Raw genomic sequence first — 25898 nt, forward strand, 5'->3', positions numbered from 1 at the left:
CACTTGGGGTGACCTTCTCAGATGACATGACTTGGAACAAACTTTTCAGCATTTTTTGTGCAAAAAGCTGTTGGTATTTTAAATAGTTGCCGTCATTTGTTTCCGACTGGCGTAAAATAACTTCTTTACAATTCTTTAATTCATTCGCAGCTTGATTATTTCTCACTGACTTGGGGGAACACGACATTAAATGATATACCGCACCGCTACGAGCATGGTCACGAGAATGCCCTCATTCTTGCTGCAGGCCTTCCTGCTGTCGCAACTCTTGCCGATGTTATCCTGCCTTGGCTGCAACGTCACCACTGATGCGGGAATTTGCGAAGAGCCCGGCTGGAATCAGCATGAAAGCATCGTTCGACCGTCATCGCCTTTTCCAGCTCTTGACCGGATCTTCGCCTGGCAACCCCAGGCCACTATCTGCGCGGGTGCACTCCTACAAAGCCACCCACCCTTCACGGACCACTTGGGGCACCGCACCGCTACGAGCATGGTCACGAGAATGCCCTTCTTCTTGCTGCAGGTTGGTTATTTGCCATGCGCATCTTGTACTCGCTCTATCGATCCATGCTTATTTGCGGTGTCGTGCCCCTCAGACACAGTCAAGCGTTGCCAAGCGTTTTTGTGTCGATGCTTACTTTCCCTCGCCGCACATGCTCACTTTGTCTCCTTGCTTCTTATCCTGTCAGGCGACATCGAGTTAAATCCTGGTCCTCCTCCGTCTCTTGATTCTATTGCTGAAAGTTTGTCACGCTTAGAACTTGCACAAAAATCCGTTCTGTCTGAACTTGCAGTGATTCGTGCTTCCCAGTCGAATTTACAAAGCTTGGTCAGTAGCCTCTCATCGCGCGTCGATGCACTCGAAAAAATGGTCGCAACAAGTCAGTGCAACGATGTCAGTCCAACGCCTAATTCAAACCCGGCTATTCACAGCCTTTCATCTGAAATTCGAATCCTCAAAGAAAAATGTGACGACTCGGAAAACCGACTTCGCCGAAATAATCTGCTGTTCTTCGGACTACCTGATACGGCGGATGAAACATGGGAGCAATCTGAAACGGTCGTGATTTCTTTCTGCATAGATAAGTTAAGCACATCAATCGATTCCGCCAACATTGAAAGAGCGCATCGCTTAGGCCGCTTCGAGCAAGGGAAACAGCGGCCAATAATGGTCAAATTCTCGCATTTTAAAGATAAATGCAAAATCCTTTCTGCTGGCCCTAAGCTCAAAGAAACTGACTTTTCAATCCGTGAAGATTTTTCAGTGCGCGTGCGTACAGCTCAAAAGAAACTTCGTGCGTTCGGCAAGGAAAGTGGTTTAAAATACAAAGTAAGATATGACAGGTTAACCATGGGCGATAAGCAGTTCGTCTACGATGCGGATACTGATTCCCTGGTAGAGCATCGGTCATAGCGGTCACTGTCTGTTTCAAGGCTCCCCTCCCACCATCACCCACTTTTGCCTCCGTCACCTTCACATGTTTGTGAAACTATGGCTTTTGTTTTAGCTAACATTCGTAGCTATCTTCCGAAGAGAGAGTCAGTGGAAGCCTTTCTTGACGATCACGGCACCGATATTGCCATATTTACAGAATCGTGGCTCTCCGATAATATCTCAGACGAGGAACTGCTTGACAACAATAAACCGTTTTTCATCTACAGACGTGATAGGGCCTCGCGCAGGGGTGGGGGTGTTTTAGTCTTTATTAAAACCAGTCTTAATTCTTCTCTTCTCATGACTCATCCCTGCTAGGAAATTCTTTGTATCAGAATTACCCTTTCCACAAGCACATGCATAGTTATTGCATGTTATCGCCCTCCTGACAGTGACAGTTCCTTTATTGCCGATTTTTACTCGGTTCTGCTCGTTCTTAATACCCGTTTTCCTAAAGCCAATTACATCCTCTGCGGTGACTTTAATTTCCCTGACATCGATTGGGGAAACTTGAGCACATCTTCTCGTCAAGCGAAAGATTTCCTTGACGTTGTCATGACATTTAACCTCACCCAAGCAGTAAACTTCCCTACACGTGGCAGTAACACCCTTGACTTGGTCTTTGCATCTAGCCCCGAACTCATCCAATACATATCGAGCACTGACGGTTTCAGTGACCACAACACAGTTATTTTCAACCTATCACTCCCGTTTCCCCAACGGCAGCGCTCTGTTAAGTTCATTCGCGATTATAAAAGGGGAGACTTCGCCTGTATCAACTCGGAGCTTGAGAACTTTTTTCTTCATTTCAAGCAGTCTGCATCTAATAGGTCTGTCGAAGAAAACTGGCTAACTTTCAAAAACAAACTTTCAAATCTGGTCGAAACCTATGTTCCGCTGATATGCATTCGCGGTGACTCCAACAAGCCCTGGTTCTCTAACTCCTTAAGGAGGCTTTCTCAAAAGAAAAAGCGTCTTTTTCGTGAAGCTAACAGAACTGCACTGGCTTATAAATGGACAAAATATTTCTCGTGCCTGCAGGATTACACGCGTCTCCTAAGGTGTACAAAAAGAAAGTTTTTCCACAATGATCTGTATGGCATTCTACTAACAAACCCAAAGAAATTCTGGCGGATGTTATCACCCAAATCAGGCAACACTCATTGCATTACCCTTTTGTATCCTGATGGTTCACAGGTGCCTCCAGAACTTCGATCTGACGTCATGAACTCTTATTTTACATCAGTCTTCACACATGAACCTGCCTGGAATACATCACACAAAGATTTTTTAAACTTTTCTGCGATGGCACCTATCAACATCACTACTGCTGGCATTTGTGCTCTGATAGACAAACTAAAGTTATCCAGTGCTGCCGGGCCTGACAACCTCACTGCCAAAATATTAAAAGCTACAAAAAATGTATCTTCTCATTTTCTAAAAATAATCTTTGATCAATCTCTTGCGAACAGTTCCATACCTAGTGACTGGAAAATTAACAAAGTCATTCCTGTGTTCAAGGCTGGCAGCCGGAGTGACCCGTCGAATTATCGTCCTATTTCATTAACTTGCATACCATGTAAATTTCTTGAGCATATTATATACTCGCATATTGCATCCCACCTCAATTCCAACTCCTTTTTCTTCAAAAATCAGCATGGCTTTCGTCACGGCTATTCATGTGAATCACAGTTATTTGAGTTTACCATGGACCTTCACTTAAACCTTGATTCTTTGTTCCAAACCGATGTCATCTATCTTGATTTTTCCAAAGCATTCGACCGTGTCCCACATCAACGTCTTATGTTCAAACTTTCAGGTCTTCACCTTCACCCACTTGTTTTAGACTGGATTCACAATTTTCTCACAGCTCGCTCTCAGTTCACCGTAATAGGCGGACTTCCTTCAAATTCTACTTCCGTCTCCTCCGGAGTACCACAGGGGTCTGTGTTGGGTCCGCTTCTCTTCTTAATATTTATTAACGACCTCCCACACAACATCTCATCCACCATCCGTCTTTTCGCAGATGACTGCCTTATCTACCGCCGTATAAATACTAAAGACGATCAAGCTGCCCTCCAAAACGATCTGAAGCTCATCGAAAATTGGTGCTCTTTGTGGATGATGGAACTGAACATTAGGAAGTGCAGTTTTATGCAAATTTCTCGGAAACGCTCCAATTTAACTTATCCTTACTCTTTATTTTCTGAGGACCTATTGCAAGTTGAATCTTATCGTTACCTTGGCATCACAATCAATAGCAAATTAACTTGGGTTGATCATATTACAAAAATCACGGCCGACGCTTCACGTACACTTGGTTTTATTAGAAGATCACTTCCCTCTTCCCCCGCTAACATACGTAAACTGGCATATGAAACTTTTGTCCGCAGTAGGCTGGAGTATGCATCCGCGATCTGGAGTCCTCATCAGTCCTACCTAATTAACATGCTCGAAGCCGTCCAGAACCGTGCAGCACGCTTCATATCGTCAACATACGACTTTCATTCCAGCGTAAGTTCCATTAAATCATCACTTGACCTCACTTCCTTAGCTCTCAGACGAAAAGTTGCGCGCCTTTGCTTGTTCCATAAGTTATACTTCAATTTCCCCTATCTCCGTGGTTCCCTCATATCTCCTCCCTTTCGTACATCGCGCCGCCTTTTTAATTCAAATAGCGTCCAACGACTTCATGGCTCCACCAATGCTTTCAACAAGTCCTTCTTTCCGACCGCAATTGAAGAATGGAACCTTCTGCCCGACTCACTAACAAATGTGCACGATGCGACAAGGTTTAAGGCGATGTTGTTAGATCACCTGGGTTGACATGTTTTTTTTTTTTTTGCCCTAACCTCTCGCCGACGTGTGTGGTGCTTGTGGCCTAAAGGCATTTTTTACATGCACCGTTCTAACTATTCGCGTTCCTTGCTTCTCTTTATGTTCCTATATTGCATTGTTATATTTTTGTGACCTTTGTTTTTCCACATCAACCTTGTATACGCTCCCCCCTTATGTAATACCCCGACAGGGGCCTTTAAGGGACAATAAATGATGATGATGAAATGATGAGAAGAAAGCAATACGAGCAATTGAGAATACTTCTTACTTAGAACACACTGAACCACTTTTGCTCAAAAATAATATATTAAAAGCTACTGATATATATATATACTGATATATATATATATATATATATATATATATATATATATATATATATATATATATATATATATATATATATATATATATATATATATATAGTGAAAAGGGGCTTAATAGCCCTGAAAGGACCAGGCACTGAACAATGTTCTTATGGTCGTCGGCGGTTGTTCTAGAGCCAGCCGGCAGCGCGCGCTCAGCGATAGCACTGCCGCTACCGCGTCGACACATCTTTGTCTTTACAATGGCCCCCGGGGCTGAAAGGAGCCATCGTGGCGACTCAAGGCGTAGTGCACGTCACGGAGTCATGGCAAGGCTTCAGACGACTGATGTGTACCGTTTCACGGCCACGACGACGAAGGTCAGAGGAGGGGTCAATGGTTCGACGACATAGTTCACAGGGTAAGGTGGAGACAGAACACGGTAGGGTCCGTGATATTTGGCAAGGAATTTAGACGACAGGCCAGGAGAGCCAGCAGGGATCCAGAGCCAGACAAGTGAGCCGGTAGGGAGGGATACGTAGGTTCGACCAGCAGAATCTCGGCGCTCTTTTTGTCGATGCTGATCATCGGACGTGAGGGAACGGGCGAGCTGGCGGCATTCGTCGGCATACTTGGAAATTTCAGAAGCTGTTGCGCAGTCGGATGCATCAGGATGGTAGAGAAGCATTGTGTCAAGCATACTTGTAGGTTCGCGCCCGTAAAGAAAAAAGAACGGAGAATATCCGGTGGTGGACTGGACGGCGGTAGGTGCGTAGGTGACGAACGGAAGACGAGGTCCCAGTTAGAATGGTCGGGACTGATGTACATGGTGAACATGTCAACGACTGTCCGGTTAAGCCGTTCGGAGAGGCCGTTGGTCTGAGGATGCTACGCTGGGCAGGTTCTGTGAACGATGCGGCATTCTGCGAGGAGCGCCTGAACAACCTCTGATGAAAACACACGGCCGCGGTCGCTCAAAAGCTCACGAGGGGCGCCCTGGCGGAGAATGAAGAAAGCCACATCTCGCGCTGTAGCCGCCCGAAGAGCCGCCGTTTCAGCATAGCGCTTGAGGTGGTCTATGGCGACTATAACACAACGGTTACCGTAAGGGGAAGAGGGCAGAAGCCTGTGAAGGTCGATGCCGACGCGATCAAAGGGACGGGCAGGGCAAGGTAACGGCTGCGACGGGCCAGAAAGGCGCTGTGGTGGCGACTTGCGGCGCGTTGGCAGTCAAGGCATCAGTGGATGTACATTCCACGCCGATAGTACCGGTGTCGAAGTCGAGTGTAGGTTTTCAAAACACCAGCATGAGCAGTCTGGCGGTCGGCATGAAAAGAGGCGCAGACGTCAGCTCGTAGGTGGCGAGGAATGACGAGGAGCCATTTGCGACCGTCGGGCATGTAACTACGACGATAGAGGAGACCGTCATGCGCAGTGAAGTGGCGGGCTTGGCGCCGAAGGGAGCGAGAGGCTGCCGCCGTAGGGCGCCAAGACAAGAGAGGTGTAATCCAGGGGTCCTTACGCTGTTCCGCAATCATATTTGGTGGGCGCAACGAGGACCGCATGTGGTCAATGCTGGAGATGGTCGCAGTGTCGGAAGGCAGCGGAGACCGGGAGAGGGCGTCAGCGTCAGGGTGCTTGCGTCCGGAGCGGTAGACGGTTCGAATGACGTACTCCTGAAGGCGCAAGCACAACGGCTAGGGCGACCCGATCGATCCTTCAACGACGACAGCCAGCACAAAGCGTGATGATCAGTGACTACGTCGAATGGGTGAACGTAGAGGTATGGTCGAAATTTGGTTAGCGCCCACAGAATGGCCAAGCATTCTTTTCTGTGACGGAGTAATTCATCTCGGCCTTGGACAGCATGTGGCTAGCATATGCGACAGCGTATTCTTGAAATCCATATATTCGCTGGGCGAGCACAGCACCAATGCCCAGGCCGCTAACATCCGTGTGTATCTCTGTCGGGGCGTTAGGGTCGTAATGACGAAGGATGGAGGTGAAGTAAAGAGCCGACGTAAGGTAACAAAAGCTTCATCGCATTTAAAAGACCATGACGACAAAGAGCTCCGGGCTTGAAGCCGCGTCAAAGGTGAAATGATGGTACCAAAATTTCGTATGAAGCGCCCAAAGTAGGAGCAGAGGCCAATGAAACTCCGCAGTTCTTTGAGAGTATAGACGGCTTTGGAAAGTCGGCAATCGCGCGAAGCTTTGCCGGATCCGGAAGAATGCCTCCTTTCGATACGACATGACCGAGTATGGTCAGTTGGCGAGCTCTGAAGTGGCATTTCTTCAAATTTAACTGCAGGCCGGCGGCGGTGAGGCAGGTCAACACTTGGCGCATGCGAGTCAGATGTGTGGAGAAGTCGGCCGAGAAAACGGCGATGTCGTCGAGGCAGCAAAGACACGTCTTCCAGCGCAAGCCATGCAAGACATGCGTTCGAATGTTGCGGGGGCATTTCAAAGGTCAAATAGCAGGACGTTAAATTCGTATAATCCGTCGGGCGTGACGAAATCAGTTTTTTCACGATCGCATTCGACCATAGGGATTTGCCAATATCCAAAACGCAGATCCAGTGAAGAAAAGAATTCCGCACCTTGCAGGCAATCGGTGGTGTCATCTATGCATGCGTGGCAAAGGATAAACGTCTTTCCTATTTATTGTGTTCAGGCGGCGATAATCCACACAGGATCTTATGGAGCTATCTTTCGAACCAGCACGACTAGGGATGAACAAGGGCTGTGCGACGGCTTTATAATCCCGCGCTCGAGCATGTCGTCCACTTGTTCGGTGATGACTCGACGCTCTGTTGCTGACACACGTAATGGGCGCTGTCGCAGGGCTGGATGGAAGCCAGTATCGATGGTATTGTGTACATCTGGAGAACGCCCGAGGGGAGAGTGGCACGCGTCAAACGATGAACGAAATTGGTGAAACAGCTGGAACAGCTGGTCAGGGTACGTAGAACTGAGGTCTTGATCGATGGCGCTATACAGGATGTCAGACAGCTTTCGGGGTGACATGGGAACAGAAGTAAGAGTGTCCAGGGATGGAGCAAGAACAGTTTCGCGTTCGTCGACGACTTGCCGGAATTCAGCCGGTTCGACGCACCCAAGGCATTCACCATGAATCAGGGTCGCTGGAGATGACAGAGGGTTGCTGACGAGCATGGCTGTCGTTCCGGAGGTCACCGTGAGGACAGCGGAGGGAAGCGGCATGTTCTTGCGGCGAAGGAATAATTCTGAGGGAGTAAAGAGGACAGGTACGGTGGGTTGGTCGCGCGGTGAGTCGCACGAGAGGAATACAAGGACGGAGGAGTTTGCAGGGAGCTCGACATCGTGAGACAGGTGTGAATTGGCCGGATACTCAGGGGACGGTTCGGCCGGGCAGGGCAGAGAAGGTAACTTCGGCGCGGGCGCAATCGACGACGGCGAAGTGCTCAGAAAGAAAGTCCCATCCTATAATTACGCCATGGGAGCAAAAGGAGAGGATCAGGAATTGAATTATGTACAAGATGTCCAGAATAACGACTCGTGCTGTGCATGCCGCGAGCGGCTCGACTTGTTCAGCGGTAGCAGTGCGAAGAAAAACTCCAGAAAATGGCGTCATAACTTTCTTCACTCTTCGATAAAATTTAGCGTCATAAATGGCACAGCAGCCCCGGTGTCCACGAGAGCACAGGTTACAACACCTTCGACAAAAACATTAATAACGTTTGTTGGTTAAAGCAGAGGCCTTGTAGAGTTCATAGGGGGCGCAGCTCTTGCCTCGGGAACTGCGCGCATTAGTTTTCCGCAGCGGAAGGGCTGGCACGATGGCCCATAGGGGAAATGAAACGGCGCCGCGGAGAATAGGAGCGGCGAGAGGTGGTAGCCTGGCGGTCGGTGGAGAAGGCCGGAGGCAGTGGGTCCGCTTGCACGCGGTGTGGCTGCTTGTAAGACCCATACGCAGATGGCGGCAGGACGTCAGCAGGCGAAGAAGGACGACTGCGGCAGTGGCGGGCAAATGGGTCTGCTGTCGTGAATGCGACACGGACGACCGTAGTGGGGGACTTCCGGCTCGAAGCGAGGCGACGGTGGTGCCACCCGAGCCCGATACGAGGAAACAGGCGGGTGCGTCGAAGGCAGTGGCGTTTGAGTGGCGTCTTGAAAAGTGCCCAAGGGATGGGATGGTGGTCTGGCCAGAGCGGCGGCGTACGTAAGAGGGGCAGCCACAGGTTGCTGAGACAGGGGGGGGGGGGGGGGGGCAGGGCATTCGCGACCTGGGTTCAGATCGTCTGCTGAAGGGTGGGAGTCAGCGCTGGTGGGGGGGTCCCGAACTCCAAGAATGAGCGCTTGTTGACGTGCGGTCTCTTCTCTGATGAACTGCTGAATATCGTGCACGAGCGCAGCCCTCCTGCGATCAGGCACCAGCGGACAGGACGTTCGGCAGGCTGTACGGTGCAGCGAGTGAGGACGCGTTACTTGTGGAGCTCCTTGGAGCTCTGGCACAAGCTGATGATGTAGGCCACAGTGTCCGGCTGCTTGGCCAGAAGCATTTGGAACGAATCTTCATCGATGCCCTTCATAAGTATCTTATCAGCCTCGGACATATCACTGTTCACGCGCTTGCAGAGATCCACCACGTCCTCAATACAGCTAGTGAATGTCTCGCCGGGCTGCTGAGCCCGCTCTAGTAAGAGCTGTTCGGCGCGGTGTTTGCGCACGCTAGGACGGCCAAATACCTCAGTGAAGCTTCTCTTGAATGTGGACCATGTGGCGATATCCGCTTCATGGTTGCGGAACCAGAGATTTGCGACATCAGGCAGGCAAAAGATGACGTTAAGTTTCATGGCGTCATCCCAGCGGTTGTGCGTGCTGACCCGCTCGTAGGAAGCCAGCCAGCTGTTCCTCGACGTCAGAGTCGCCGAGCCCACTGAAGTCAGCCCGGTCCCGTTCTCGAGGCGTGCCGGAGCAGACAAGAGGAGCAGGCGGCGGCTGAGGAGCCAGTGGGGGGGGGGGGGGGGGGGGGGCGTTATTCAGCATTCCTGATACTACAGTGTCGCTGCGCAGCTCCAGGACGTGATCAGGGGCAACCTCCACCACTTCAAAATGGGTTTAATGGCCCTGCAAGAACTAGGCACTGAACGATGTTCTTCTGGCCCTCGGTGATTGCTCTAGAGCCAGCCAGCAGCGCGCGCTCGGCTATAGCACTGCCGCTACCGCGTTGACACATCGTCGTTACAATAGCTACAAGTTCATTAGATGCTACAATTGAGAAATTAAGAAGAAACATGAGACACTCCTAACACAGGCAAGCTAAGAACACACACAGCACCTACCCCTATCGTCATGGTACCCTGAAACATTCCCTTTTCGCGTGCATACTATGGCAAAAAAAAAAAAAAATGCGCACACGTTGCCAGGCATTCTTAACTGCTTCCACTCAGAATGTGTGGATGTGGAAAGGCTTTAAAACAACCACATTTTGCAGATATTCTTATGTCGTAGTGAAGATTTGTGATGCCAATGGAAATAATCAATGTGGGTAAGTTTTCTCTTCATTGTAATTATTAGTGTTTTCGCTTTAGACAAATGCGTTGCGTCTGTATGATTCTCTTTCACGTATAGCAATCAATCAATCAATAAATCAATCAATCAATCAATCAATCAGTGAATCTTTATTTCAGTTCGCACATGCAAACTGGTGATGATGAGAAAAAAAGCAGTGAATGATGTACCGCTTGACGTGCCTCACCGTCCTTACAAGTCAGCAGTTGCCACGAGGCACAAACAACCACTGCTAAAAAGGGAATACAAGTGCGCTTATGAAGAACAAGGTTGATCAAAAAATATCTAGTAATAGGCAGCAATAATTATTAGCAAAAGACAGTGATGCTATAACACAGAGTGGCATAGTACACACAGACGCTTGGCATCACTGTAGCACAGATTGCTCACTGCTCACCAGTCCGATCTTCATTTTTAGAAAGGTGATATTTCTTTTTTTCCTGTAAACAGTCACTGTCCTTTGCCTTGTACCTTTGCAGCTTCGAAACTTTGAAGCTTGTAGTCTTGTATGCCGTATTTTACTTTTGAAATCTATAGGCTTTTCGGTAATCTTGAAACGTGAAATATGCAAGCTGTTATTGTTGCCTTTGGGCGGATGGAGCGCTGTCAAGCGGCATTCAAACAGATTTTTCTCCACCCTCCCTTTTTACTTTTTATGCCAAGTAAAAAATGTTCTGTTCTGTTCTGCAGATACAATATCCTTCTGGAGGTAAACATCACTCCAGTCAGCAAAAGTTGAGTCAAGATAATATGGCAGCAATTCGAGGAAACTACTCGTGGTTGTTCTGCACTCATTCTGGAATGCCACCGCACCGTGCTTGTCAATAAGATTACTCACGGACGACATGATTTCTGCTTGAGGAATTGTGAAATACAGGACTTTTACATTTATTAAAAATCCACGGAACATCACTTTGTAGTTGGATTTTAGGAACGCAATTACTTCTTCTGAACTTTTTACCCTGAATGTGATCAAAAGCCAGTACATTCAGTTTGTTTTGCAGAAATTTGGCGACATGCTTTTTCCATGTTCATGTTTCGGACACTATTACAAGAAACGGCCACTCAGGTTTCTGGGTTTTTGCAGTGAAAAAAATTTTCAAACCACATTTCTTGCTGTTGTCAATCAAACTTGATAGCTTGTTTAAATTCAGCTAGCTTTTTCGCCTTACTTTTGACTTTTGATATTGACACGTCGTTGCGTTTGTCAAGCACAGCGAGAACAGCATCCAATCCTTTCGATACATATGCATCCTTGTCCAAAACAACGACGCCTCCACCTTTACCAGCAGGAAGCAAACATAATGAGTTATCTTTTAGCCAATTAAAGCCTTCAGGGTTTATGACGACCTCAGGTCGTCGCACGCGCTCACCAGTTTTTCGCTTATGACGAGGTCACCTTGTCACGGGAATTTTGCCGCCCTCTAAATGGCTTTTGACGGACGCAGATTGTCAAATGCTGTCGGGTGTAGGTCCGACGCCACGTTGTTTTGTGAACAGCACACTGACTTTCTTTTCTGTGTGAGTTTAAATCCATTTTCGTCTGCCCACTTGGACACTTCGTTTACTCCTAGCTGAATTTTCCGCTCACAGTTGGACAAATTACATGACTTGTAACTTATTTGTACATAGTCGACACAAACGCAGTAGGATATAGATCTAGGCAGGACATTCTTCAGTAAATTCATTTTGACTATAAAAAGAGTGCAGCTAAGAACGTCGCCTTGAGAGACATCATTCCCTTGTGTAAACTGTTTGGATAATGAATTCCCTACACGGACCTTGAATGTTCGTTCAGCCAGATAACTCTGAATGGTAGCCAGCATATTCCCAGCGATCCCAAAGGCGAACAGGTCACGGACTATACCATAGTGTAATGTGGTATCGTATGCTTTTTTCTAGATCAAAGAAAACAGATAAACAGCGCTGTTTATGCACAAAAGCGTTCCTTACGTAAGATTCGATGGCAACGAGCTGGTGAGTGGTTGACCGGTTAGCGCTGAATCCTGCTTGGGGTCAAGAATATCGCTGAATTCAAGGAAATGCAGAAGGCAATGAGCGATCATTTTTTTCAAATAGCTTACATAAACAGCTTGTTAGGGCAATTGGCCGATAACTGGCCGCAAGTGTGGCTTCCTTGCCTTACTTTAATACCGGTATTATAATCGCTTCTTTCCACGCTTTTGGAAGACGCCCAGCAGGCCATATCTTATTACACAGGCAGAGTACAGCTTCAAGAATTTATTCATTCAGGTGCCTGAGCAATCCATACCTGACCTGCAGGGCCTGCTGCTGTTGAATTGCCACATCAGCCTAGAGCAACCTTCAGATCTTGTAAACTAAATGGGCTTTTGCATCCTCCCACAGATGGTCTTTTTGTACAACTGGTTTCCGCTCCTCAGCTAACTTGTATCGCAAGAAGTAATCTGCATAATGCGCGGAGCTAAAAGTGTATTCGAAGTGTTTGCCTAGAGCATCTGCTTGGTGCTCCATTGTATCACAAGCTTTCTGCACTGCGCATTCCGCCATGGCCTTCGTTTGTTTTCTGTTTTAACTGATGTCTGTGGGGTGGATTTCTGTGCAGCATCTATTATATGCTGTGTGATCAGGGATTGAGGTTCATCTATGCCATGTTCTGTAATGGATGAACAGGGCAATGCTGATAGCTCCCAGAATATCTTCCAATCAGCAATATTTTCTTTAAACTTCCTAGGGTTATTTACCCTTGGGTTGATATTTTCTGTATATTCCAAAGAAAGGGGAAAGTGGTCACTTCCATGCAGATTTTCAATAACAGCCCACTCAGTAACAGCCAAGAGCAATGGAGAGCCAATAGCAAGGTCTATCGCTGTTGTATGAGTTGTATGTTGAATTAAAGTATGTTGGTTCTTTTCTAATTAATATGCATGAGCCAGATGACAACAGGAATTTTTCGATTAGCGCTCCTCGAGAATCTGTTCTGGTACCTCCCCATAATGGGTGGTGAGCGTTAAAATCACCAACCAACAGGAATGGCTCGGGAAGCTAAACAATGAGTTTTCCGAGTTGATCAGCCGACAGACGATGATCCGGTGGGATATATAGGCAACATATGGTTATCACACTGCCAAAAGTTAAGGCTTGTATTGCCACTGCCTCTAAATCAGTAGCCAGTGGAAGACATTGTGAGGCAATTGATTTCTGCACCACAATAGCAACGCCACCTGATGGGTGCACACTGCCTGGCCTGTCCTTCCGGTATACTACGTATTTCATTTGAAAGTTTGTGTGTGTTGTGTTTAAGTGCGTTTCTTGTAGGCAAAGTATGCTTGGTTGATATTCCGCGGGTATTTCATATATCTCATCCAGGTTCTTAAGTAGACCTCGGAAGTTCCAGTGGATACTGCTCTCGACAGCCATAGTTCTTGGTGAGGAAGCGAAGATTAGTGAGAGTTATTTAGATGTCGCCCTCAGCGGCCCTTATACGCTCCGACGCCCTCCGAAGCACAGCGGACCGGGACCCCCAGCGCTTCCGACGCTGAGGGTCCCGGTGTCGTGTCCATTGCTTCCGGTAGAGACGCGGAAGCAGAGGTGGATTTTTCAAGAGGGAGGGACTCCCTCTCATTTGTCTGTGTTTTTTCAGAGATCTGCAAAAAGTTGACTTCTCGAACAGGGAATTTTCGTGCAACCGGAGGCTGCTTGGCCGAAGTGGGCGCGCATCAGCGATGCTGAATTGCGTGCCCACTGTGACGAGACGCCGCCCGGCTCCCCGGCGTGCTGCGTCAGCGTAAGGTCTTCCGGAGAGAAGCGAGAACTTCTTTTGGGCTTCCGAGAATGTGATGTTTTCTGTGAAATTTCAGTTGAATTATTTTTTTCTTGTTTTGAAATGTCGGACATGTTCGAAAGTAGGCGGTATGTGGCCCGTGGCAGTTTGGACATTCTACTTGACCGGCACTGCAGTTATCGGTTGGGTGCTCATGGGCACCGCACTTCGCGCATGTGAGTTTTCCCCGGCATGTTTTTGAACCGTGTCCGTACTTTTGACAATTGAAACATCTTCTCGGGTTGGGGATATATAGACGGACGTTGCAGTGGATGAACTCAGCATTTACAGCATCTGCAAGACGGGACCGTTCAAATGATAGGAGAATATGGAGTGTCACCACCTCTTCACCGTTCCTCCTTATGGTGATGCGGTGAAGGGCAATGACACCTTGATCTCGGAAGTCTTCCAGGAGGTCAGTTTCTTTTTTTTTTGGACCAGATTGCGTTCTGATATGACACCTTGCACTTTGTTTAGGTTCCGGTGCGGAGTGATGGTCACCATGAGGTGAGCAAACTGCTTTTGCCTCAAAAGGATGCCAGAGTGACCTTCAGTAAGAAGGTCACCAGATGAAAGTTTTTTTGCTTTGTACTTTTTTCCAATAATTTTCTCAAGGGTTCCAGCGATAACGTAAACAGATATCGCTGCAACGGGGTCTTTATCTACCAGGGAGTGTACCACTAAGAAGTGAGGAAAGTGGTCAACGTCAGGTCGGGTACAGGTGGATGTTTCATCGGTGCGGTTCCTTTTCAGATACCAATGAAGTTTTTGAGAAGAAGAGGCACTCATGCGATATGGATATGCTAACGGTTCTTAAATGTCGCCTGTGGTTCACCGTCTTATTCTCAGGAAGGTCCCGGAGCTCCCCGACTGGCAAACAGACGCGGATCCCGTTGGCCGGAGCTTGACCATGGCCCCAACCGCTACCCTTCACCTTAAAACCTATCGCCACGGTGCGGATGACAGCTTCGGTATGGGGGCTAAGGGTCCGTGGTGGCGCCAAGCACCAACACTTGAATACTCAAGGTGCCCCTGCGGGGTGGTGTTGAATCGACCTGAGTAATTTTCCAGTAAGACCACCACGGTTCTAGTTGAAGGGTTCATCGTGATTGCAATTCATAATAAGCTTTCCTCTACAGCCACTGGAGCTTTTTGAACCGTATTTCGACGATGAATTTGTGGACAAGATTGTATTGGACGAGGGAAAGGAAATGGCGCAGTATCTGTCTGATATATCGTTGGACACCTGAACCGCGCCGTAAGGGAAGGGGTAAAGGAGGGAGTGAAAGAAGATAGGAAGAATAGGTGCCGTAGTGGAGGGCTCCGGAATAATTTCGACCACCTGGGGATCTTTAACGTGCACTGACATCGCACAGCACACGGGCGCCTCAGCGTTTTTCCTCCATAAAAACGCAGCCGCCGCGGTCGGGTTCGAACCCGGGAACTCCGGATCAGTAGTCGAGCGCCCTAACCACTGAGCCACCGCGGCGGGGCATCAAAGAAATCTGAAAATTCGGCAAGTCAAACAAAGCACGCATCACTTTCGAAGGGAAGGAGAAGCCCCGATACGTGCACTACGAAAGCGTCCTTACACCTGTGCGAAACTATTACAAGACCATCCCTGCCTGCGACAAGTGTGGAATCGTTGGGCATCGATCGGACACGTGTCCAAACCTGCGACCGGACATCTGCGGAACCTGTGGAACCCCAGTCCCTTTAGTGGAGGGGGTGCGGGCCCCTCATGAATGCAATCCGCGATGCTCCGTGTGCGGTGGCGCCCACGTCACCAACTCTCTCGAATGTGCGGCAAAATACCGCACACCAAAAATGGCTGGCCTCATGGGGGCAAAGAGCAACAAGACGGCGCCCAAGAGGAAAGCCGCCACCTCGGGCCCTCCCGGAGGAGGAGGTGAAGAGGCCAGCCAGGGAACCTCCAATACCAAGAAACAGCCGCAACTCACCACCGATGGGAAACAACCACCGGAGGGGCCACATAAACCACACAACGGCCCGGAGAAGAAACGGCAAACAACGCAGACGCAAGACGGAGCCCCTAGGGCCTGGGCCAACGTCGTCAAAAACGGACACCAGGTGAGCGGTTCGAGCGGGGCTGCTTCTCCCTCCCCCTCTCCTTCCACTCCCCTCCTTAAGACACAAAGTGTCGGGCAAAACCAAGAAATGGCAGCACTCAGGGCCCAAAATGAGAAGCTGCCGAACCAAAATGCGCTACTGTTAAAGAAAATCACCGAACTAGAGTCCAAAATGAATCAGACTCCCCCTCCTCTTCTCTCAGTTCCCCCTGCGGTCGAGGTTATGGAGAGTGAGCCCGCGGCGCCTAAGGCGACCCAAAAAGCAGAAACCTCACTCGAGGCCCGTCTCGAAGCACGTTTCGAGGCACGATTTACCGCCATCGAAGCACGTTTCGAGACACGATTCACCGCTATCGAGAACCAAATTTCAAACCTCGTCCAAGCCTGCTCCACTTTTCAAGAGCAAGTTACCCAACAATTTGCTCAAATCCCCGAGATGATCGCCCAGCCAATCACCCTGTTTACCCAGGCGGTCCCCGGGATGATTACTCGACAAATCGCCTCGAATAAACGCCGCAAAACTACTACCAAAACCATTATTTCAGAAGACGAGGACGATAGCTCTTCGCTCACCGGCTCGGAGGACACTCAAACCTCCGACAGCACTGGCCCCGGGATAGCACCGTTACGTCCTTTCGCTAACATAAACAAAAATCATGGCTTGCAACAACCCTAAGACTAAACAACCCCCCAAACCCAATTCGGTCTCCCCTGTCCAAATTGCCCAATGGAACTGCCGCGGGTTCCGCTCCCGTGCTAAGCGGGCGGACCTCAGACTTTTCCTATCAACCCTCGATTCTCTCCCGGCAGTGGTTGCCCTCCAGGAGCCAGGGAGTGGCGCCACTCTTACAAATTATATCACCTTCCAGCAGGACCCCTCTTCCTGCATCTGCGTGCATAAAAGTTACACGGCCAATTTAGTCAACCTCGACCTCCAAACCGATTTCTCGTACGTGATGGTGACCCTCCTTCCGCTCAGGAAAAGAAACGCACCACTCCACATACTCAACGTTTACTGCCCCCCCAAAGCTCAAAAATGCCACTTTCGCGGCTCTTTAGTCGTGCCCTAAAAACAGCAGGCAGGGACCCCCTAGTAATCCTGGGCGACTTTAACGCCCCCAGCTTGCTTTGGGGATACGTGCGCGAAGAGAAGCGAGGACGCAAGCTGGCGGGCCTCGCGTCCACGCTAGGCCTAACTCTCCACACATACCCTGCATACCCAACGCGAGTGGCTAACTCTGACCCGTGACACGTGTCCGGATCTTACCTTCATCAAGAACATCAGACATGCTGAGTGGACAAACACCGAGGAAACCCTCGGCAGCGACAACTGCTTCATCCAAATCACCGTTAGGACTAAACCGTTGGCAAGACCCCACGCGCAAGCCCGAATCCCTGACTGGAATGAGTTCCGGCAATCTTACACAAACCCTACCCCCATTCGCGAACGAGGATACCACGCGTGGACTCAGGAAGTGGTTACACACCTTCATTCGACGCAGAAAGAAATTCAACTCTCGGAGGCCACGCCGGAGGTGGATAACCACCTCCTGCACCTCTGGGAGGCGCGGCATAGCCTGGTCCGCAGATGGCGCCGACAGAAACACAACAGGAAACTTAAAACCCGGATCACCGAGCTCACCCAGCGAGCGGCAGAGTACGCGGCCCAACTCGCCGACTCGAACTGGGTACATCGCTGTAACACGGCAGCTAGGCAAATGTCAAACCGAAGTACGTGGCGTCTTCTTCGCGCCCTAATCGACCCAACACAGACTCGTGTAGAGACGCAAAAGCATCTCCAACGGGCTATCCACAGCTTCGATGGAGATACTTCTCAATTGGCAGAACAGCTACGAGACCAATACCTTTGCACTCAACAGGACCCCCGAGGGCCCGCGTACTCTTATGCAGGTTCCGAGAACGCGGGGTTGGATCGGCCGTTCCAACTGTACGACCTGAAGGCGGTACTGGGTAAAATGAAGCGAGGAACGGCTTCGGGAAGGGACAAAATTACCGTGAAACTTCTTGCCAACCTCCCCAACCCCGCCTACGAAGACCTCCTCGCGTACATCAATTCTATGTGGCTAGGCGAGGAACCCCTCCCAATCGAATGGAAGACCGCTCTGGTCTCATTCCCAAACCCGGCAAAGCCATAAACACGGACAACCTTCGCCCCATCCCCCTTACGTCTTGTGCGGGAAAGCTTATGGAAACGATGGTGCGAGATAGACTGTCCGAGTTTTTGGAAGACCACAACGCATTCGCTGACACCATGTACGGTTTTCGCCCGCACCGATCAGTGCAGGACATTCTGCTACAACTCGATCGAGAAATTCTCAACCCCGTCGAATACCCACTAAGCGACAAGGTAGTACTCACCTTAGACTTAAAGGGCGCCTTCGACAATGTCAAAAACGAAAGCATCTTACAACATCTTTCCCAGACCAACTGCGATCGCAGAACCTTTCAGTACGTCAAAAAAGTCCTATCTGAGCGACAATTTATCATCAGGATACAAGACGAAGAACACGGCCCTTACCAGCTAGGAACGCGAGGAACCCCGCAGGGCGCGGTTCTTTCTCCGCTCCTTTTCAATCTCGCCATGATGAATCTCCCGGCCCAGCTGGCGAAAGTCGAAGGCATTCAGCATGCGCTGTATGCTGACGACATAACCATCTGGGCCAAACACGGCACAGTCGGTGACATATAAACCCACCTGCAGCAAGCGGCAGCGATCGTAGATGCCTACGCTCGCCATTGCGGCCTTCAGCGCTCCCCGGCTAAGTCTGAATTTGTGCACATTCGCCCATCACCAAAGTGCGATACCAAACTGGAACTATCCCTGCCTAACGGCCCCATACCCGAACACGACGAGATCAGAGTACTTGGTCTTTTCATCCACAAACATAGACGAGTTGAAACAACACTAGCCAGACTGCGCAAGGTAGGAACTCAGGTAGGCCGAATGGTCCGCCGGGTCTCTAACAAACGCGGAGGGCTGCGATGCAAAGACGCCTTGCGGCTGGCGCATGCCTTCGTAACCAGTAGAGTCCTCTACTCGACCCCCTACCTTCACCTTCGGAAATCTGACGAAAATGCCCTCGAGGTAGTCCTCAGAAAAATGTACAAGTGTGCCCTGAACCTCCCGGCAAACGCGTCTAACCAACGCTTCATGGGCCTGGGGATGGTTAACACATTCACCGAGCTTCGGGAAGCCCACTTGACGAACCAATACACTAGACTCTCGAAAATGCCATCGGGTCGCCGCCTACTAGCCCGACTGCACATTCGCCATCGCACAACACTCGTGGATGAGCGCGCACGTGTCCCCGAGATTTGGAGACTCGCCCTGAACGTGCGACCTCTCCCGGCCAAAATTTCAAAGGAAGACCATAGTGGCAGACGCCTCGCGCGGGCAGAATCTCTAGCCTACCACCACGGTGACAAACACGGTGTCTTTTACGTGGACGCCTCCGGCCCCTACCGTGGGGGGTGGTACACGGCCGCAGTCGTACACAAGAAAGCTACGGTGAACGGACTTACGTTCCGAGCTCAAAACATAACTCATGCGGAGGAGGTCGCTATCGCGCTAGCCGCCGCAGACCGGGACTCGCGGGTCATCATTACTGACTCGAGAGGGGCCTGTAGAAACATTGAACAGGGATACATTCATTTCCTAGCTTACCGCATTCTTCAAAACAGTGACTATCCCGGGGCCCCCGCTCCCCGAACGATAGTATGGGCTCCCGCTCATCTAGGACTCGAAGGCAATGAAATGGCAGATGCCTCCGCCCGCGCGCTCACTCTCCGGGTAACAACGCCTTCTAACCCTACCGCAGCGGATCCCGATCCCAAGCCCGCCTTTACCTTTAAGGAAATAACACTTTACCAATCTGAACATTCAATCTTTCCCAAGCCATGCAAGGACCTCACTAAGACGGAGGAACACATTCTCCTCCGTCTCTTCACCAAAACTCTGCTTTGCCCGGCAGTTCTGAAACTCTTTGATCCCGCTTGCACGGGAAAATGCCCACACTGTGAGGAGAAGTCCCCGGATATCTACCACATGGTGTGGGCATGCCAGTCAACCCCGAACCTAGACCCCAAACCCAACCCCACCCCGGAGGACTGGGAGGCAGCCCTGCTCAACTGCTCCGACCTAACGAGCCAAAAGGCCCTAGTCGTCCGAGCCCGAGCAGCCCTGGAGGCCAAAGGGCTCCTGTAACGAGGAGCCCACCTAGTGTTTGTAAGGGAGGGTCCCTTCAGGGCGTTCTCATACTTCCTCCATATATATATTCCCAATAAAGTTCTCTCTCTCTCTCTCGGTCAACACCTCAAGCGCGCCTTAGAAGAAGAGGTAAAGAGTATGGGAAGGCATGCAATAGAAGGTGCATATGTCGTCGGTTCGAATCTCTGTCACAATCTAGCCTCCAGTTTGACTAGCACATGTAAGGTATATGTAACTAGAAATCTTATGCCACCATCCAAAACGTTGTACAAGCGGCTGTGCCACAAGTTGGGTACGAATGTGGTCGGGAAAACTGGCGCCACATTAAGGTCGGTTAGTGGGCGTATAGACGAACGTCAGGTATACTATTGTGTGAAGTGGCGTTGCTGGACTTGACGTCACCCGATTCTTCTTGCCATCGCCGGGATTTTCAGCGCCATCTGCGAGCACGCACATACACACGCGACCGTCTTTCCTCGTAATAGGACTAGTTATGCTTCCGCATTAAAATCTTGCTGAGGCTTTTCCCACGATTGATCCGAGTTGCTAAGTCTTGCAGGATATTGAATTCAATTTATTTCGCATTTTTTACAGGAGTACAAAAAACGTGGGGGCAAGCAACAAAAAGCTGCTGATTAGCAGCTTGACGAAGATTGCTGCCCCTATATTTGACATGTTGAAGGGCGCTGACATACAGCTTCTCATTAAACAATTATAGGTGCCTGGATTACAAGCAGAGATCACTTATACATATGTTGTAGACATTCTATTTAGACGCAATAAAGCTCAGTTTTCATAGGCGTACATGGAGACATATTACAAGCAATACGACATCTAATAACACTATTGGACATACATTGGTGCATATGTTACACACTGCAATGCTACTCAAGCACTTGACATGTCGTGTTACCATAATACACATAATAAAAAACGCATCTTGTTCATTTTGCTGTAATCTCACAGCAGAAAAAAATAAACAAAATTACATAAGACTTGATATAATGAAGTTTAAGGGAAACCATAGTGATACGTGCCACTGTGGAAGAAGAAGAAAAAGCGCCCAGGAAAGGAAAATCATCGGCGGGTTCCTCGGGACCAATTGTGATAGGCGCACGCGACAAACAATCCGCATCCTTATGCTTACGGCCCGACTTGTAGACGACTGTTCAGTCGTGTTCTTGCAAGCGTAAGCTCCATCTAGCCAAGCGTCCTGAGGGGTCTTTGAGGCTCGCCAGCCAGCATAAGGAGTGGTGGTCGCTTACCACACGGAAGGGTCGCCCGTAGAGGTACGGCCGGAACTTGCTGATGGCCCATATCACTGCAAGGCACTCTTTCTCCGTCGTAGAATAATTGGTCTCGGCGCGCGTAAGTGTTCGGCTGGCATAACTGATGACCCGTTCTGCACCATCTTGCCACTGGATCAGTACCGCGCCAAGGCCGACATTGCTGGCATCAGTGTGGATGTCCGTGGCAGCATGTTCATCGAAATGGGCGAGTATCGGAGTACGTTGTAGACGGTTGCGAAGCTCGACAAATGCAGCCTCTTGATCGCTTCAGGAGAGCAAGCTGCCGGGCTAGTTGGTGATGCATGTTGTAAACTTGGAAGCGCAAAAAACCGGACGACGGACAGAGTAAGGGAACCTGTTTTTTGTGTTCCCTTACTCTGTCCGTCGTCCGGTTTTTTGCGCTTCCAAGTTTACAACATCTTGGTCGCTTCCCCACACGAAGGGCGTGTCATCTCGTCAGTGAGTTTAACGCTTCGGCGATTCGCGAGAAATCTTAAACAAAGCGCCGATAATACGAGCACAGACCCAAAAACCGGCGAACGGCATTCTTGTCACTTGGGCGTGGAAAACCTGAGACGGCAGCGGTCTTGTCAGGGTCCGGGCGAACACCTTGTGCGCTGACAACGTGACCAAGAAAGCGAAGTTCTCCAAAGCCGAAATTGCATTTCTCGGCTTTGATGGTGAGTTGTGCGGATTTGAGTGCTTGTAGCACAACGAGCAACCGCTCCAAGTGTTGGTCAAACGTGGTCGAAAATATAACGACATCGTCCAGGTACACCAGGCAGGACTGCCACTTAAAGCCGGAGAGAACGGTGTCCATCATGCGTTGGAACGTGGCCGGTGCTGAGCACAGACCAAATGGGAGCACCTTAAACTCATAGAGGCCATCGGGCGTCTCAAAAGCTGCCTTCTCCCGGTCTCTTTCGTCCACTTCGATCTGCCAGTACCCACTTTTAAGATCTAAGGACGAGAAGTATCGGGCGTCCCGCAATCGGTCAAGCGCGTCGTCTATCCTGGGCAGTGGGTAAACGTCCTTTTTGGTCACGTTATTGAGTTTTCGATAGTCAACACAGAAACGCAGAGTGTTGTCCTTTTTTTGACAAGAACCACAGGCGATGCCCATGGGCTGGTGGATGGCTGAATGACATCGTCCGCAAGCATTTCGGCAACTTGATTTTGAATGGCTTCTCGCTCCATCGGCGAAACACGGTAGGGGCGCTGGCAGACGGGTCGCGTAGTCGCATCAGTGATGATACGGTGCTTGGCGAGTGGAGTGCGGCCGACCTTCGAACACGTAGCGAAACAGTCCGCAAATTCTGCCAAGAGGTCCGACAGAAGATCCTTCTGAACAGATGGCAAGGCCGGATTTATTTTGACTGACTGAAGAGCGTGGTGTGGGCCAGCATTCTCTGGAGTGGGTCCTCCCACGGTGCACAAACTTGGGACATCAGCAACGTCGTGAAGGAAGGCAATAGCCGTGCCTCTGACGAGGTGCTGATATTCGTTGGAAAAGTTGGTCAGGAGGACGTTGGTACGGCTGTCACGTAGTTGGACGAGACCTCGGGCAACAACAAGGCCCCGCTCAAGCAGCAGTGGAGTATGGCCATCTGCCAGGCCCTCGTAGTCGTGGAATAGGTCGTTCCGCACGAGCACCAGGACACTGCACCGCGGCGGCACCGTGACGTCATTCTGGACAATGTGCAGCGCGTTGCTGCAAGGATCTCGGTATTCAAAGCGGGCCACGGCCTGTTTGGTCGAGAACGTGACACGTGCGTCCGTAAAGTCAATCACAGCACCGTTCGCCTGCAGAAAGTCAATCCCCAGAATCAAGTCTCTGGAACACTCAGAGAGCACGACAAATTCGCCAACCTACGTAAAACCACAAATTCCAACCCTAGCCGTGCACTTGCCACCAGGAGAAATTAAGTGGCCACCAGCGGTGCTGAATGGAATTTCTTGCCTCAGGACATTTTACAAGCAGACAATCTACACCAGTTTAAAACTTATCTGTCCCGTTATTTAAGCCTATAGAAACCCTTTGCCATTGATGTCATTCATTATGGTTTATTCCAAACCATTCATTATGTTCATTACCTGCGGTTCCGATCCTCGGTGGTCTGAAACCGAGCGTATTATTATAAACACTTACCTATCTGACGCACTTGTGGTTTTATCTGCTGGCAAGATTATTTCATATAAGTTGCATAATTGTAGTACTTGTGGCTGTGTGTACTTCTTGAATTGTATGCATCCACCCTGTAACGGCCTTACGGCTGACAGTACCAATAAATAAATAAATAAACATTAATAATAAATAAGAAGTCGAGATAGTATACCGCAAATCTTGGCGAGGCTTGTACTTATTGGGTCTACATGAGCATCCTAGGTTAAGTGTTAATTAAAGATTACTCCCAAGGTTTTTATCTGGTTGACAAGGTCTAGTCTATCATTTCCAAGGTATAAGTTTATGTCAAAGCTTACAGGCTTTTGTGATGGTGGAAATAAAACGGCCTTTGTTTTTGATGTGTTAATTTTTATCGAGTTAGTCGCACTCTAATCAGACAATAAAGCGAGCGTATTATTGGCTAAACGCCCAAGTTGTACGACATTATCTGACTGTAGAAATATACTTGTGTCATCTGCGTAAACTATGAAATGTGCGCTGTCACTGATGCTAATTATATCGTTTACATATAAGTTAAACAAAACCGGCCCTAAAATACTGTACCTTGCGGGACCCCCGCTGTTAAGCCTTGCAGAGATGAAAGCTCTTCGCCAATGGCAACGCTCTGTTTCCGATGCTGTAAGTACGACTTTAAATGTGTCGGAGGAACGCCGCGAAATTCACAGTGCTGCAATTTAGTGAATAATAGGGAGTGGTCAATACTATCGAAAGCTTTAGAAAAGTCTACAAATAAGCCTAGGGTTAATTTCTTCTCCTCAAAACCATTCGATCTTAATTCCTTTTGAGTGAGAAGAGCCAACTCAGTTGACATTCCTTTACGGTATCCGAACTGCTGCGGTGATATAACGGAATATTTTTCGCAGAACGCAGTGACACGTTTACAAATAATTTTTTCTAGTCCCTTTGATATCATAGGCAGAACCGAGAGGGGGCGATAGTTCGAGAGCTCATTTTTATTCCCTGATTTATAAAGAACTGTTACTTTGGCGCGCTGCATAGTTTCGGGAAAGATTCTCGTAGAGAGTAAAACATTAATTATATGCGTAAGTGCTGGGACCAAGATATCTAGAACAAATTTTATCGGCCTAATCTGGAGGCCGTCTATATCACGTGTCTTGCTATTCCTAAGCGACATAAAAACCGAATGAACCTCTTCTGGAGTTGCTGGGAGAAAAACAGCGCTATTCATACTCGGATCACCGAAATGTGTTGAAGGATTAGAACAAGCGTTATGAACTATAGATGCAGAAAGTAGTCATTGAATACGTCTGCCAACTCCTTGCCTTTAACTCGCTTGCTCTTTACTATTATTTCTAACTCTTCCGTTTGGTGAATACCACGGTTAAGAAGTTGGTTAAGTTTACGCCATAATACATCGCTTCGAGATTTTTTTGCACACAGTATATTCTCAAAATAATTATTTTTATCATTACGTAAAAATTTTGTTACAAAGTTGCAGTATTTTTTGATATTAGAGAAATGTGCTGAATTTCTCGTTCGCAAAAATTCTGAAAACAAAAAAATTTTTCTTCACGATCATTCCCAGGCACTCACTGGTGAGCCATGGCTTACGTATCTTACGATTCTTCGTAACCTTTTTGAACTTAAAACAGTCCTTGTATATACTTATCAGCATTGCAATGAACATGTTATAAGTGCCATCAGGATTGCTATTCTAAAAAATTCGGCTCCAGTCTTCGTTTCGAATTCGAGATCGAAAAGCATTTAGCGTTTTAAGGTTTATTTCTTGTACAACGTAAGACTCAAAGTGATTTGATGTTTTCAATATTTCAGTGTGCTTGCTAAACATATAAATTGGTAAGTGATCGCTGATATGTGTCTCAATAACACCCGATGGCACACAGTCATCCGTATTGTTTGTTATGAAAAAGTCAAGCAAACTTTCGGTCATAGAACTTATTCGTGTGGGTTCTGTTATGACATTTTTGTAACTAAATGAATCATGAAGAAGTTCGAATTGACGACCAATGGATGTATGGCGCAATAGGTTAATGTTAGCCACCCCCTAGAGTGACACACAACTTATTAGTGCAAGCGAAATTTAGCTAAAAATCCCATAAGCGCATCGATTTCACCATCAGGCGGACGGTACAGAACAACAAACATGGATTTCTGGCACTGAACATTAAAAACTTCATAATCTGTTGTGATT

At 48.7% G+C, this 25898-nt stretch overlaps 1 protein-coding gene across 1 annotated transcript; it reads left to right on the forward strand.

Annotated features, from left to right (window-relative positions):
* The first annotated feature begins 19273 nt into the window (after positions 1–19273).
* Positions 19274–20248, forward strand: LOC144095689 (uncharacterized). Its single transcript, XM_077629349.1, has one exon. It carries the CDS (start codon positions 19274–19276, stop codon positions 20246–20248), a length of 975 nt encoding a protein of 324 aa, XP_077485475.1.
* The last annotated feature ends 5650 nt before the right edge of the window (positions 20249–25898 follow it).

This window comes from Amblyomma americanum, chromosome 6 (genome assembly GCF_052857255.1).
Source record: "Amblyomma americanum isolate KBUSLIRL-KWMA chromosome 6, ASM5285725v1, whole genome shotgun sequence".
Lineage (NCBI taxonomy): Eukaryota > Metazoa > Arthropoda > Arachnida > Ixodida > Ixodidae > Amblyomma > Amblyomma americanum.

Excerpts from the sequence above, each read along its gene's own strand:
- LOC144095689 (XM_077629349.1), top strand. The coding sequence starts at position 19,274 with ATGCCATCGGGTCGCCGCCTACTAGCCCGACTGCACATTCGCCATCGC.